Source organism: Mus musculus, chromosome 11 (genome assembly GCF_000001635.26).
Source record: "Mus musculus strain C57BL/6J chromosome 11, GRCm38.p6 C57BL/6J".
Classification (NCBI taxonomy): Eukaryota; Metazoa; Chordata; class Mammalia; order Rodentia; family Muridae; genus Mus; species Mus musculus.
Window position 1 is genome coordinate 121298922 of NC_000077.6, and position 15364 is coordinate 121314285.

The window sequence follows — 15364 nt, forward strand, 5'->3', positions numbered from 1 at the left end:
TTGTTCTGCCTTGGGGTTCCCTGGGGTTTGGTTCTTGTTTCTTTGCTGCCTTTTAGGGGTTAGCAGTGCTGGGAATTGAGCCTGGCTCCACATGCATCCTAGAGAAACCCTGTATTACCAGGCTACAACCCCAACCCAGTGGTATGAGTGTGTGTGTGGGTGTGTGGGCGTGCACGCACTCATGTGTGCATGTACACGCATGAGTCCAGGTGCCCTTGGAGGTTATAGGTAGTGGATCTGGAACTAGAGTTATTGACCAACATGGTGCTGGGAATCAAGCCAGGTATGCTGTGAAGAGTATGTCCTCCTGAGCATTGAGGCATCTCTCTAGTCTATGACTTGGTTTTAAACATTTCTATTTTATTTATTTATTTATTTATTTATTACAGTACTATGTGTCAAACCCAGGGCTTTATAAATGCCAGGCCAGCGCCCTTCTACTCTACTGAGCTATGTCCGTCCCCATTCTTGTCCGTTGTTCCCCCCCCCCCCCCCCCCCCGCCCTGTCCCGTTTCAAGCCTTACTGTGATCTTGTCTTAAGCTTGGCAATAGCTGCAGTGGAGGTTGGGATTAGGCTTGTGCCATCCTCACTTGTTTTTAAAACTGCTAAATCTCAGCTTTGCAACAGTATATCATCTCTCTCCCTTTTCTTTTGATTTCAGTGAAAGTAGAACCTGTCCCTGCAATTAGCCCAGCTACACTAGGCGCTGCTAGCCGAATCATCCAGACATCACAGGGCACCCCTGTTCAGACAGTGACCATAGTGCAGCAGGCGCCTTTAGGTCAACACCAGCTTCCAATAAAAACTGTAACGCAAAACGGAGCTCATGTGGTACCCATGCCTACAGCAGTGCACAGCCAGGTGAACAATGGTAAGCAGCATTCATGCATTCCCGATGCCCCTCACTGGCACGCTGGGGCTGCGACTGAGAACGCAGGCTCTTAATTCATAGAAGGGAGTTCCATGGTTGCATCTGTCCTGACTTGGCAGTTTTGAAGCCCTGGGCAGTGCAGCAGAGTGGGGGGAGTTGGCCATGGGGCTCCCACTAGAGGAGGGCCTAAAATTCTGCCACAGCCCCTAAACTTGTAGAAAGTTTTCTATTTTTATTCATTTATTTATGTTTATGGCTATTCTACCTATATGTATATGTATACACTGCATGCATCCAGTGCCCATGGAGGCCAGAAGAGGGATCAGAGCCCCCTGCACTAGAGTTACAGGCAGCTACTTTGTGGGTGCTGGGGATTGAACGTGGTTCCTCTATAAGAGCAGCCAGTGTTCTTAACCATTGAAGTATTTTTCCAGTCTCTTCCGCAGGAATTTTTAAAACATTCCAGATATAGAGGTATGCAAATAGGTACCTTCTTTGTCTCTGTGACAAAATACCTAACAGGAAGCAATCTCATGTAGGAAGGACTTGCTGTGGCTCAGGGTTTGCGGATGTAATGCACCATGGAGTTCGAGGTAGCTAGGCACAGTGTGCTCTGCTCTGCTCTGGTGGCGGGCGGAGAGAGATGAGCTCTGCTGCACAGCTTTCTCCTCCTCGCTCCGCTCAGAAGGAATGAGAACTGTGAATGTGAAGGTCAGAGAATAGCTTTGTCAGCCGAGTCTCATGTGGGTGCTCTCTCGGATCCAGCTCAGGTAGTCACAGGTCAGCGGCAAGCACCTCCCCCTGCTTAGTCATTTACATGAAGACTTAATATTTGCCTGGATATTTGATACTGTAGGGCCTAGAACAGCACCACGTTTTCAGAGTTGGTATGTTCTTTTTTTTTAAAAAAAAAAAAAACTAGTGCTAAAGAGATTGTCGAGTGCAGAGTACTTGCACTTCTTCGAGAGGTCATAAGTTCAGTTCCCAGCATTCACATCGAGTGGCTGCAAGGGATCTGACAGCATCTTCTGGCCTCTGCAGGCACCACGTACACGAGTTTTCACATGCACATACAGATTTATAAGCATGCACATAAATAAAAATTTTTTTAAAATTATAAAACTGTGTGTGGTGCAGTACACGTGTTAGTCAGTGCACACATGTGAGGGTCAGGACAGCTGTGTGGAATCTGCTCTCCTTTTCTCTCTCTTTTTTTTTTTTCCCCGAGACAGGGTTTCTCTGTGTAGCCCTGGCTGTCCTGGAACTCACTTTGTAGACCAGGCTGGCCTCCAACTCAGAAATCCGCCTGTCTCTGCCTCCCAAGTGCTGGGATTAAAGGCGTGCGCCACCACGCCCGGCTGTTCTCCTTTTCCACCTTTATGTAGGTTTCTGAACTCGAGCGGCAGTTCAGTGGGACTCCAGCAGTGCCTTTACCTGTGTCTCGCCAGCCTTATGGTTAGAATTTATAGTAGCCAATGCTGAGGGGACACGGTTTCCCATGGTACAGAATGGCAGAAGAATATGTATGGTCCTTGGTTGTTGTCTGTTCTAATCCTAATACAAATTTTCCTGAGTGAATGTTTAAATGAAAACCGTTAGCAACTGAAACAGTATTTTAATATTTCAACAGTGCAATACAAAGATAGGCTGACTTGATATTGAAATGCTGGGGAATAATGGTAGAAAAATATATTATTCCTTTTTCCCTTACAATTAAAGGACACTGTTAACATTGCATTTCTTGATAAGGATTCATGAGTCTGAGCCAGGATGTTTCCCAAAGACATCACAGGGCATAGTGGCATAAGCAGTGCAAAGTGTTTGTGTGTTCAAATCCCAGGCTGCTAAACCTCAGATTCATTATGTGTTTGATATTTTTGGGGATGGGGGAGTCATTGCCTATTCAGAAACCTTGTACTGTTGCCATTTTGTCAGGGGGACTTCCATGCTCAATGTTGTGAGCCAGAGTGTAAGAAGATGTGTGTCAGAAGACACATGGCAGAAAGAAGCGCTATCCTCAACCTTTTGTAGATGGCCAGTGTGGCCCAGCAACAGCTTGAGCTTGGAGTACTGGAATGGCTGCTACTTAAGGACCCTCAAATTCTTCTAAGGCTTTGCTGTGTGCCTTGTGAATTGTTAGAGATTGAGGAAACTGGAAGCAGAGAATGCTGCTCTTGGTACTTACTGCTTGAAATCTCTTGGGAGCTCCATCCATGGAAAAAATCTCAGGGAAAGAGACCTGGCTCGTGCACAAGATTAACAAGCAAATGGAAACTAGTGGAAGAGCCCAGGTGTCCTCATTAACCCTGCTGTAAGGAGCACCCTTTTGTAGTTATCCCTGAAACTGGAGTTAGTTATGGTTATGAGCTGATGTGAGTGATGGGAACCAGACGTAAAAAAAGATTTATTTATCTGTTTATTTATTTAGTATATGCAAGTACACTGTAGCTGTCTTCAGATACCCCAGAAGATCTTATTACGGATGGTTGTGAGCCACCATGTGGTTGCTGGAATTTGAACTTAGGACCTTCAGAAGAGAAGTCAGTGCTCTTAACCACTGAGCCATCTCTCTAGCCCAAGATTTTATTTATATGAGTACACTGTAGCTGTTTTCAGACACACCTGAAGAGGGCATTGGATCTCACTACAGATGGTCATGAGCCACCATGTGATTGCTGGGAATTGAACTCAGGACCTCTGGAAGAGCAGTCAGTGCTCTTAACCGCTGAGCCATCTCTCTAGCTCTGCATGTGCTCTTAAAGAGTGTGACTGTGGCTCGCCTATAACTCAGCCAGAACCGGAGCTCACTGAGGCTGGTACTTCTTTAAAAGAGCATTTTACGGCTGGTGTGGGGTTCTGTGACTGAATGCTTGCCTGGCATTTCCCAGGGATTTCATCTCAGCCTCCTGGGTAATCATAACTAGAGTATGTAGCATCATGCCTAAGCTCCAGGCCAAGTGAGCCACCTTTTCCCAAAGTTAAAGTAGAGAAGAAATAAGGAAAGACATCTAGTGATGGCCCCCACATATGTGCATCTACCTACATTTGTGCCCCTGCCCACACTAATTCAAGTTTTTGTATTGAAAAACCCCAGTGTGCTCTCCTGGTGTCAGATCTCCTGCCCGCCCAAGGCCCAGCACTCCCTTCCTGAGGGTAGCTGTGTCAGTAGTGACACTCACAGGTGCCTGGTGTCTGTATAGGAGGTAGATGAGGTCCTCAGCTTGCCGTCTCTTGGGGCTCGTGCTCAAAGTCAGTTGTGCACAGCCCGTGCATGGATGGACCTACTCAGTACCTTTGCTCAGTTCATGGCCTTCCTCCCTTTCTCCTTTTCTCTTCCCCTTTCTCCCTCTTCCTCTCTCTCAGTGTCTGTCTGTCTATATCTGTCATTCTTTTAGCAGTACTATGTGTTGGGTCCTTGGGGTGGTCCATCATATCAAGGTACTTGGCACCAAACCTGAGTACCTGGGTTCAATTTCTAGAATTTGTGGAAAGAGAGAACTCATTCCTACAAATTCTGACCTGTATACACTATGCCATGGTACATAAATGATTTATAATTATGTGATTATAAATATAATTAATATATAAACAGACAATAAACAGTAAATGTCTTTTAAAGAATTTTAAAGAATGCCAGGCATGGTGGCATGTACCTTAATCCCAGTATTTAGGAGCCAGAAGCAGATGCATCACAGAATCCTAAGCCATCCCTCCAAGTCTCGATAAAATATACTAAGGATTGAACCCAGGACTGGACACATAGCTGAGCATGCTAGCACTATGTACTGATGACCATCTTGTTTTTGTGTATAGGTGTTTGCCTGCGTGTACATCTGTGTGTCACTTGCCTACCTGGTACTTACAGAGGCCAGAGGTGTTGAACTGAGGAACTGGAATTACACATGGTTATGGGCAGCCATGTGGGCACTGGATCTGCAGCCAGTGCATTCTCACCAACTTTAGAAATTCAGCATGTGTTTGTTTGTTTTATGGTACTGGGGATTGAACCAGTAACCTTGCACATACATGCCAGGCAAGAACTGTATCACTGAGCTATATCTTCATCAACTTCTTTTTAAATTTTTTGAGACAGAGTCTGTGTGGCCCTGTCTGACTTAGAACTCGCTATCTAGACCAGCTGAGTTTGAACTCCTTCTGGTTCCTGAGTGCTGGGGTTAAAGATATATACCCTAAGCCCAGTGTTTATGAGCATTTTAAGATGAAGAACTAAAGTTCCCTGTGCTCTATGACTCTATGTGGACCCCATACTCCTGCCCAACATGCTGCTTTCTTGTCCCTGAAGCAGAGGGATTATTTTCAGAATGCAGTAGATGTTTCTGTGAGCTTCCCTCATAAAGGCTGGCCCAGATGGCTGACAGACACCTGATGTTTATGTTCACTAGAGCCCCGCTGTCTGAGTCTCTAGCTACCTGTGTCCAGCCTGTGTGCTCTGTACCTCCTCCAGGCTGTACTTGCACACCCTAATTATAACTTAACCCTTGTGGGATAGAGAACTGACTGACTTCCCATCGGGCTCAAACAGAATCTAACACTAGATAAGTCATAGTGAAAAAGTTACTGTCTCTTAAGGTTGTTGGCCTGGCCAATATCAAGGCACCATCTACTATTGAAGACCTTCCTGCTGTCATGAGGCAGAAGGCAGGGTTGCTGATTATTTTATAGTGCATGCAGTCCCTCATAATGGCTCTCATCTGCTGTGAGAACAGTCTTAATGCTGAAGCCACAGCAGTGACATTGTGTCCTGAGTTGGTGTTCTACCTACAATTCCCAGATATATGTATTTGAGGGTAAATGAATCTATTTCTAGTTAAGTTTCTATAGCCTCCTGTCTGTCTACACACTTTGCCAGGGGTAGGAGTGCAGTCAGGATCAGCCCGGCGGCTCTCTGCAGGCTCCCTGCTTCATAGACTTGGCTCAGGTGGGCAGGGCAGGAACTGTGTGAGAGCGTTTGTAGCTGAAGTACACAAACAGGAGCTGAGGAAGAACACTCTGGCATGAGGCTGTGGAGTTGAGATGTGAGTTTCAAGACAGACTGGAGACAGCCTGGGCCTGAGGATGTCTAAGCCACTCACCCAGGCCCTAGCACTGTCCTAGGCGGCTGGCCATGCTCAGTCAGCATCAGCCACACTGGGAAGAGCTGAGAAGGGCAGCTCGTGCCTCCCATAGCTGCTTGACGACATGACTGACAGCTTGATGATGTCCACTGACGGCTGGACATGCCCTTCCCTACCCCATGGCAGCGTGTACAGTGGAGTAGGGATGTGACAGAGCTGGCCTAGCATGCCCTGGTCTACCCCTGGGTTCTATCCCCAGCCTTAAAAAAGTAATTAAAAAAAAAATCTTTTAAGCCGGGCGTGGTGGCACACGCCTTTAATCCCAGCACTCGGGAGGCAGAGGCAGGCGGATTTCTGAGTTTGAGGCCAGCCTGGTCTACAAAGTGAGTTCCAGGACAGCCAGGGCTACACAGAGAAACCCTGTCTCAAAAAACCAAAAAAAAAGTAATAAAAAGTCAGGCTGGGTGTGGGACAAGAGCTGGGTCTTCTCCTTCAAGGGTTCACGCTGCGCTCGTGTTTGGTGGTGCCTGTGGTGCTATAGGACTCTGCTTCAGAGTCTGGCAACTTGAAGGGGCTTTGTCTACTTGGGCTGGAGGGCAGGGTTCTTTCCCTTTGTAGGCAGTGAGCTGGTGTGACGCAGCCAGTGTGTTCATCTTGCTTCTTGTTTCCCTGGTAACGTGATGACTTACATATCTCAGGAGCACCACCACCTGAGACAAGGATAGATTAAGCTTGAAAGAACGGTAGCAACCTCCCACTGGCATCTGTATTTTGGAGCTATCTAGAGAAACAGCCAGCAGAGCTAAGCATACATAAGTATATGCAGTTAGGAGAAAAGAGACCTTGGAGGTTTGTGGTGGCACATGTTGGTAATATATACAGGAGGATGACAACTTGAGAAAAATAGACCTGAAGTAGTCTGCTCATTTAGGTGTGAGGCCAATAAAAAGACAGACCTTCTGGAGAGAAGAGAGGATTGCTGCAGTAGGAGGGTTAAGTGGAAACAGGACTCTTCTTCATTGAGAGTCCTCCATCTTTTTCCTCAGTTAATGTGCTGAGGCCCATCTAGGTTGGCAGGTCATTTGCTTTGCTCAGTGTTTATCTTATGTTTTCTTTGACAGAAACCCTCAGCATCATTGTGTTAATAGTTTGGTAATAGTGGTTCCCTCAGACAAATTGACATGCAAGACTGCCCACTGCCTCAGCTGGAATTTAGCCTTTAGAATAGTCAGGGCTGCGTGTGCTATTGCACCTTTTCATTCTGGCACTCTGGAGGCAAGGGAGGTGGTTCTCCATGAGTTCCAAAGCTACACAGTGAGACTCTATTAAAACAAGGAAAGGAGGTGGGTAAGATATGGGTATCTATCTCCTGGATCTGCCCCCCCCCAAAAAAAAAAACCATTTATTGCCTGGGGGGGGCATGCACATGAAGGTCACAGAGTAATTTGTGGGTCAGTTTTCTCCTTCCACCTGTATGTTCTGAGTATAGAACTCAAGTTCTTAGGCTTGGGGGACAGTTCTAAGCTGCCTTCCTAAAGTAAGCATGTCTTCTTTGTAGATAAAGCTTTAGATAATAATGTCTTGAACAGTTGAGAAATGGCTATCTCTCAAACCAGAACAGCCTTATTTTCTATTTGGAGGGAACAGTTCTCCATCCTCCAGGTGAACAGAAGCCTCCTTGCCGTGGCAGTTCTGGGCTTTCGAGTAGCTAGCTTGTGCTTTTTGTAGAAGCTACAGAGGTTTTTCTTACTGATGGGAATTGACCTGCCGCGGCTTTGGCCATGTAGGGCTATCCCTGGGGTTTTGTGTAAGACTCAAGAGGGTTTGGCATGCCAGTGTGGACTCTGTGGTCAGGGGTTTATGCAGTAGCGTGGGGTTCTGATTCACTGTGTCCTTCAGCAGCAGCAAGTCCTCTCCATATGTTGGCCACCCATGCATCAGCATCGGCATCCCTGCCCACAAAGCGCCAGAACGGTGACCAGGCAGAGCAGCCAGAGCTCAAGCGAGTTAAAGCAGAAGATGGCGAGAGCATTGTCATTGCCCTGAGTGTGGATGCACCACCAGCAGCTGTGAGAGAAAAGGCAATCCAGAACTAGCTGTGGGAGACCTTTTCTTCAGACATCAACTTTGTGGTGCCAAAAGGAGATGCTGCCTCTCATTGAAGCAGGGAGCGCTGCCTCTCTCTCACTGAAGCAGGGAGCGCATCCTCGGTGGGTAAAGGGCCCTGCGGTTGGACTTCACCTCTCAGCACTGAAAACATGAACCCAGGTGGCCTTAAAACTCCTTAATTTAAAGACATCTTACACTTGAACAGACCCACAACAGCAACCCTGGTTCCAGAGGTGGTGTCTCCGACAGAGCACTTGCTGGGCCGTTGTCTGTGGGCTCAGCTTTTACTACAAGCAAGAAATCCAGGTCCCAAAGGACTGAGTCTCCTGGGAGGACGCAGCACCTGCTACAAGTGGATCGCGCTGGCTTTCCTTTAGGGGACAGGGCCACAGCCATCTGCTGCCCTCATAGGACCTGCTGGCTGTGGCTGAGAGACAAGACAGTGTTTTGTTGTTCACATACGGAATTAGAATACTTGGCAGTGTCCTTTCTTTACTGAATAATGGGGTCTTTGACATTTCATATCACTCCATTTCTACTCTGGAAATTTGAGATTCATTTGGGGGAAAGAGCGTCATTCTGTTTGTTTCTGTGGTTTGATTTTAGCCCGTGGGATGGTTTGCTCTAGTCTGTCCTGCCTGTGTTTGGGTGGCTCTCCCTTAGGACACCTACCTGCCCGTTTCCGTTTAGAGCAGTTACCTGATGAATTTGACCTACCTTGTGCCATTGTAGAGGGTGGGTGGGCTGAGGCTGCATGGACCCATGAGGCCAGGGGGCATTGGGACAAGAGACCCTGGGAGCCTTCCAGCCGTCAGGCTGCACGCACGTACCTGCTCTAGCTTGCTGGGTTTGTTGTTTGTTTCTTTATGTAGACTTTGTCCTTGGCGTAATTTCCCACTCTAGTAAAACAAGTCTCCTAAATATTGTGTATGCTTAAAGCAACAGATCCCTCCCTCCTGGGAAACAGATCCAGGCCTCTGTCACGCCTTTTCAGACCAAGGTCATAAATCTCTCTCTCCCAGAACCTGGGGAATCATAGAGGTCAGCTCTGGCCTCTGACTGGCTATCTGTATGGCACACTCGCAGCAAGAGCTGGTGGAGAGATGTTGCCAGTTAACTTGAGGGTCTTGGGAGTAAGACCCTGCAGCCAAGTATCAAGCATTCAGGCCATTTTATGATTCTCAAGAGGTTTCTCTGGATTTTCAGAATGACGTCCCACACTAATCCTGACTTATGTCACATAGCAAGTAAACTAAGAGGGAAGGGTGAGGAGAAGTGGGGAGGCCAGCAGCCCAGCCCACACTCAGGATCACCGCTCACCTTTCCAGAGCATTCTGGACTGAGCTGAGCAACAGGCAGAGGGCGTTAGCCTCATTGTGAGGTTTTTTTTTCCCTGATGTCATCATCATAACGTTATTTATTTAAATGTAGTTATTTTGGTATTTAATTTTTTTTAAGAGAGGGGGGGAAACCCTGTATTTTCCTGGTAGAATGAAATGGCTCAGAATGGTATATTTAGGCAATTTAAAACATTATTTACATAAAGACCAAATATGATAAGTCTGTTCTAAGTATTGCTTCACCCACAGTATGGAGCTGTCACAATGTTACTGCAGATGATGCGTGTTGACATGGAGTTACTGCACCCAAGCTGGATTTATATAACTCAGCCACTTAAACAATAAAGGTGAGACATGATGCGAGTGAGAACATGTGTGTGCCCACCGCAGTCTGCCTCCTCCATCGTTTCTGCAGGTAACCTCGGAATGTCTGTCTCGTAAAGGTTTGCAGTTTGCAGAGTACTTTAATTTGGGTTATATTGTGCCCAGCATGTGCATCCAGACTATGGGCCTCAGTTAACGTGGTACACTGGCAGGCCGCTGCCCTAGTCAAGGGTGGGCTCAGGTACCACCAACTGGACATACTGTGTATCTGGAGATGTGTGTGTATAGCATGCTTGCCCAGGACTTGTTCCCTATGAGTGAGATCTGCAAACTCGTTACCTCTGAGCCCCAAACAGACCTTATGGGTCTGTAGGAGTTTCTTTTGGGGATCATAGAAAACATTTAAAGATGGAAGGAGGATTTTTTTTTTTTCTTTAAGGCCACCTTCTCAGTCTCGCGTGAGTGAAGTGTGCCAATAGGCACACACCCATCTTTTCTCCTTGCTGCTGTATCGGCCTTGCTGCTGCTTTGGTCCATAGGAATGTAACGCTGCCAAGGAGAGGGCAGAAGCTGGACCCTTAGGTTATTAACTGAGTACTAAACCCAGGGTTTCTTCCCAGTGTTGAAGGCACTACTTTAGTTTTATGTTCATCTAAGTTCCCAGAAGCCCCTCCATACACCAGAGCTGGGCTCACGTGCTTTGGCCCTCAGCAGAGGTCTGATGTGGGAACGTACTATCCTGACACAAGGAGCTCACAGCAGTCCCCAGTGCCTGTGGCACCACTGCTAAATGCTTATGGAGTCTCACTTTGACCTTTACCAAACTTCTGAGCTCCCTCAGGAACGAGATAACTTCAGCAGCGTAGGCTTGAACCACACCGACCACAAAGGGAAGCTCACCTGTGTCCTGGGTACGGTGCATTCCAGAATGTGTGTGGCATAACATTGTATAGCTATTTCCCACACTGTAGAATGTGTTCACAGACAGCAGCTGGTCTCCGTAAATACCCCACCCCACTTCCTTGTCCTCTGCTGGGGAGCTGGTCACAGAGTAGCCGTAGTAGTTCAGAAGGGGTCGGGGAGCATCAGGACTTGGGTTTTCTATGCTGTGTGACACAAGGAGAGAAGTGACAATCGTGAAGGCCAAGCATCTGCAGCTCAGAGGAAGCAGAGTGCTGATCTGTGTGCAAAGATTTGGAATTTTTAAAAAGTACCAAGTTCCTGAAATTCAATAAAATATTTTTATTAATTTTAATGAATACAGAGTATCATTGTCTTCTGATAAGCAGATACATCTATCTTACTTTTTAGCTTGTGCTGGGGAGACTGGACCAGGAACACAGATGGGCGGCAGCACAGGCTCCCTTAGAGGTGAGGGAAGGCACAGGGTCTTCATGATGCTACGGCTGTACAGTCAACTGTGTGGCATCTTACTGACATTCCGTTGTTAGAGTTATAAAGTGTTCTAAGTTGTGATTGTCCCCCACTCCCACCCCACTCGCCCTTTGAGGTTCCCAGGCGGTAACACTCATCTTCCAGCTGCTGTCCCAGGCCACCCACATAACCAAATAATAAATCTATGGGCATGGAGTCAGTCTGAGCTACATGAGACTTGCTTTTTTAAAAAATGGGGGTCAGGGGATGGGACACTGGCAGGCTGGTGGGTCTAATTGTTTCCTGTTGCCTTTTTCTGTTATGACCCCAGTTGAGCCACTTGTAGCGTACAGGGAGGCTAAAATGTGATCCTTTTTAGAGAATGCTGGCTGGGGAGACAGAGTTAGAATTCCCTGGAATTCTGTGCCCCACATTGATCTGGAGCCATCATGGCAAAACTGACCTGGAGGAAGTGTGAATTGTCTGAGCAATGCACGCAGGGTGTGGCCTGAGTAGCTCAGAAAAGCTGGGAGAACTCCACTCACAAACATGGGTGTAGATATGTGCAGTCTGCACAGCAGTGGTGTTAGCTAAGGTAAAACTCACTGAGCAAATGGCCACAGGAAGCTCAGCCTGAGGACAGCTGTCAACTCCAGTATGACCCAGATGTAAGTAAAAGCAAACAGTGCATGCTTCCTGAAGTTGAGCAAATGCTCTTTAAATACATCAACAAGTTACAGACCTTAGACATGAACTATTCAGTGGATAGAGCCTTTAGAAATGGAAACGAGCTTCAGGGACACAAATGTCCCTTGGTTCCCTGCTAAAGGAGAAAGATGGAAGTAGCTTTTATAAAAAAACAAAATAAAGCTGGGCGGTGGTGGTGCACGCCTTTAATCACAGCACTCGGGAGGCAGAGGCCTGGTCTACAGAGTGAGTTCCAGGACAGCCAGGGCTACACAGAGAAACCCTGTCTCGGGGGGGAAAAAAAATAAAATAAAATAAGTAACTGGGTGTGCTTAGTTCTGAAAGACCCCCGAAGGGAGACCCTCACTCAAGCCTCGGGACAGCCGCGGACCCAAGAAGACACTGAGACCGAACTCAAAGTGTTGAAGGCAAGATTTAATAAAGCAACAGCATGAAAGCACATAGACCAGAGCTCTGGGGTCGAAACTCATACACCTAGTGGTGTAGAGGAGAATCGACGACCAGCCAAATTTTTCACAGGCTTATATAGGAAAACTCAAGGGGGGAGAGCGGGGTAGGGAAAGTACAAATTTACATAACTAAGGGGTTCTGCCAAGGGACAAGGGGTTCTGCCAAGGGATTCTACGTAACTAAGGGGTCATGTCCTATTATTTGGCAATGTACTCGGTTCATTCTGAGGTTGTTCCAGGAGGCCCTTATCTCAAAAATGTTCTTGGAACAGTCTTTAGTTGGGAGGGTTCGAACTCTAGGGTGAGGAGTTCAGGAATGTATTCTGGGGTGAAGAGTTCAGGAGTGTTCTGGGAACACTCTCTAGATGGGAGGGGTCGGGCTCTGGGGTGAGGAAGAGTTCAGTAATTTTTTATTCTTCATTCCCCACTCCTTTTAGGAAATAGCTCTAATCTTAGAGCGAGTTTTCAACCTCCTGAAGGACCCGATATTGTTGCCTTAGTACCATAACCTGTACTGCATTTATCCTTTCTCTAATAAAAGCTACTAACTTATTAAGGATGCAGGGGCCAAAAGTAAGCAAAAGCATAAGTGTAATTAAAGGTCCTGCTATGGTGGAGAGGAGAGTGGTGAGCCAAGGGGACTTATTAAACCAGCTTTCGAACCATCCTTGTTGGCTTTCTCTTTCTCTTTTACGTATATCTAGGCGTTCTCTAAGTTTGGCCATAGAATCTTTGATTACTCCTGAATGGTCAACATAAAAACAACACTCTTCTTTTAGGGCAGCACAGAGTCCTCCTTTAAGGAATAATAAGTCTAATCCCCTTCTATTCTGTAGCACCACTTCGGACAGGGAAGTTAAAGATTCTTCTAATTTGGTTATAGACTGTTCTATAGTTCTAAGATCAACATCCATAGCTGCACGTAGTTCTTCATAGTATTGGGGGGTCTTAATTAAGGCAGCAGTTCCTGTACCTACTCCAACCGCTACTCCCAATCCTAATAGAACTGCCAAAGTTAAGGTAACGGGTTCTCTTCTCCAGCGGACCCGATGCTCAAATTTGTCTAAAAAGGAGCTATCATCATGATACAGGAGTCTAGGAATAAGTTGAACCAAAATGCAGAAATCTTTGGAACTATTAAAAACAGACATAGACACACAAGGAGTGAGACCGGTATTGCAAGCCCACACTGTGTCTAGGGGGGGCACTAGATACTGACCACTTTTGCTAGACTGGATGTTCTGGGTCTGATTACAGAGGTGCCCTTTATCCTGAGGTACCTGGCCCAAACAAAGCCCTCTTCCTGAAACTGCTGCTAGAGTCAACTTTCTGTTTTCTCCCCAAAGACATTGAGAATGATCTGAAGTAATATTATAAGTCCTGATCTGAGCTATTCCTTCATAATAAGGGGGGCTAGAGGTATAGCATAACCAGCATGATTGAGTCATATTAGGGTTAGTTCTATTTAAAGCTAAAAAAGCTCCCTGGACTAGACTGACCAGACGGTTCTCTGTACCTAGGGGCGGTGGGGAAGCCAAGGTAGGCTTTATGAGGGGAGTATTAGTCCCTAGGGAGGGTACCACTGTGTTGGGCTGTGGAGTTGGTGGAGCTGGTACGGCCGGGACCTTTGGGGGAGCCGGTACGACTGGGGGGCCCTGTTCTATAAGGACCTTGTTGGGCCCAACGAGTGTCACCGCCAGGTCTCTCACTGTCAGCCTGATCGTGAAAATGAACCCAGGATCTCTTAGTGGAAGGTATACTCGCCAACCCCACCTATTTCCTTTAAGCCAACTTAGACGGTGTTGTTTCCCTTTCTCGGTGAACTTTATAAGTAGGGGGTTGCAGTATTTACCTTTGCATGGTCCTGGGGGGCTGTTTTTAAAAGCGCACCCATTCTCTGGATATTTATAGGGGTTTCTTTCTCCTTGGTTTGACTTATCATAGCCACTTCCTCGTTTTACCGTGATTAGGTCCCAGCCAGAGGAGGGCTTCCAGTAAGCTTCCCCTGTCGTTTCACATGTCCATTTACCACAAAAGTAATCTGATGCCCCTCCACATTCTTGTTGAAGCCTTTTGCTCTGACCCTGACCAGGGCAAACATAAAATTGTGCAGATCTAAGATTAGCTCGGTAAAACTGCCCCGAACACCCGTATGTGCTCCCTATCCCGTTTGGGACACACCGCTCTTCAGGGGGTGGGTTACTAAGATCGGTATGATCGGGGAGGTCCCAATTGGGGGATCCTGCCGCTAACTTACAGATGTCAGGAGTGAGATCAGGCCACCAAGTCCAGAGGGGATGGACTGCAGTGGTTGCCCACACAATGTTTCCCTCCTCATTAAGCACTTCCCAAGATTGTTGAATTGGAGCATGAGGATTATGGTTCCCTAGGCTCAGGGTGGCGCCTGCGGAGCAAACGAAGCTTAAGAGGATTGTCAGTGGCTGCCACTGTCCAATTGTCTTCGTGGTTTTCTTCATCTTGACTGGCGGCCCTCTTGACGTGGGAGGCGTGGATCCAGGAGGCAATCCCGTCAACTTTTACCGCAGTAGGGGTTGTCAGTAACACCAAATAGGGTCCCTTCCACCGTGGCTCGAGGCTGCCGGTTCGATGCCGTCTGACCAAGACTTTGTCTCCAACTCGGAACCCGTGGGGTACTGCGGTGGTCCCTGGGGTATAGGCTGCCTTCAGTTGGTCCCAAATCTGGGTCCTAATCACTTCTAGGGCCTTTAAATGAATAAGCAAAGAGGAGGGTAAGACAGGGTCAGAGTCGGAAACCAATGTTCCACCAGCTTCCATTAAGGGGGGAGGTCCTCCATACAGAACTTCAAAAGGAGTGAGCCCGAAACGTCCAGGGGTGTTTCGGGCTCGGAAGAGCGCAAGAGGGAGGAGAGCCACCCAGTCTTTCCCGCCGGTCTCAATGGCTAATTTAGTCAAGGTCTCTTTTAAGGTCCTATTCATCCTCTCTACCTGTCCTGAGCTTTGAGGGCGGTAAGCAGAGTGTAATTTCCAATCGATGCCCAACTGAGTGGCCAAGCCCTGACTTACCTGGGCAACAAAGGCTGGTCCATTGTCGGATCCGATTACCTTAGGGATTCCAAATCTTGGCAGGATTT

At 47.2% G+C, this 15364-nt stretch overlaps 1 protein-coding gene across 10 annotated transcripts in view; it reads left to right on the top strand.

Moving 5' to 3' along the window:
• Foxk2 (forkhead box K2) overlaps positions 1-10979 on the top strand; it is a 49914-nt gene extending 38935 nt beyond the window's left edge. For 3 of the 10 annotated variants that reach the window (XR_003949496.1, XR_003949497.1, XM_011249218.1), the window contains 2 exons: positions 663-872; positions 7847-10975. Coding sequence is in view for 6 of the 10 variants with exons in the window: in XM_011249218.1 (XP_011247520.1) it covers positions 663-872; positions 7847-8043 (407 nt within the window). In the remaining 4 variants the exon portion in view is untranslated. Of the gene's footprint in view, positions 1-662; positions 873-7846 lie in introns of all 10 variants that reach the window. The other 7 variants (XR_003949498.1, XR_879734.1, XM_011249220.1 and 4 more) reach the window with 5 other exon arrangements.
• The last annotated feature ends 4385 nt before the right edge of the window (positions 10980-15364 follow it).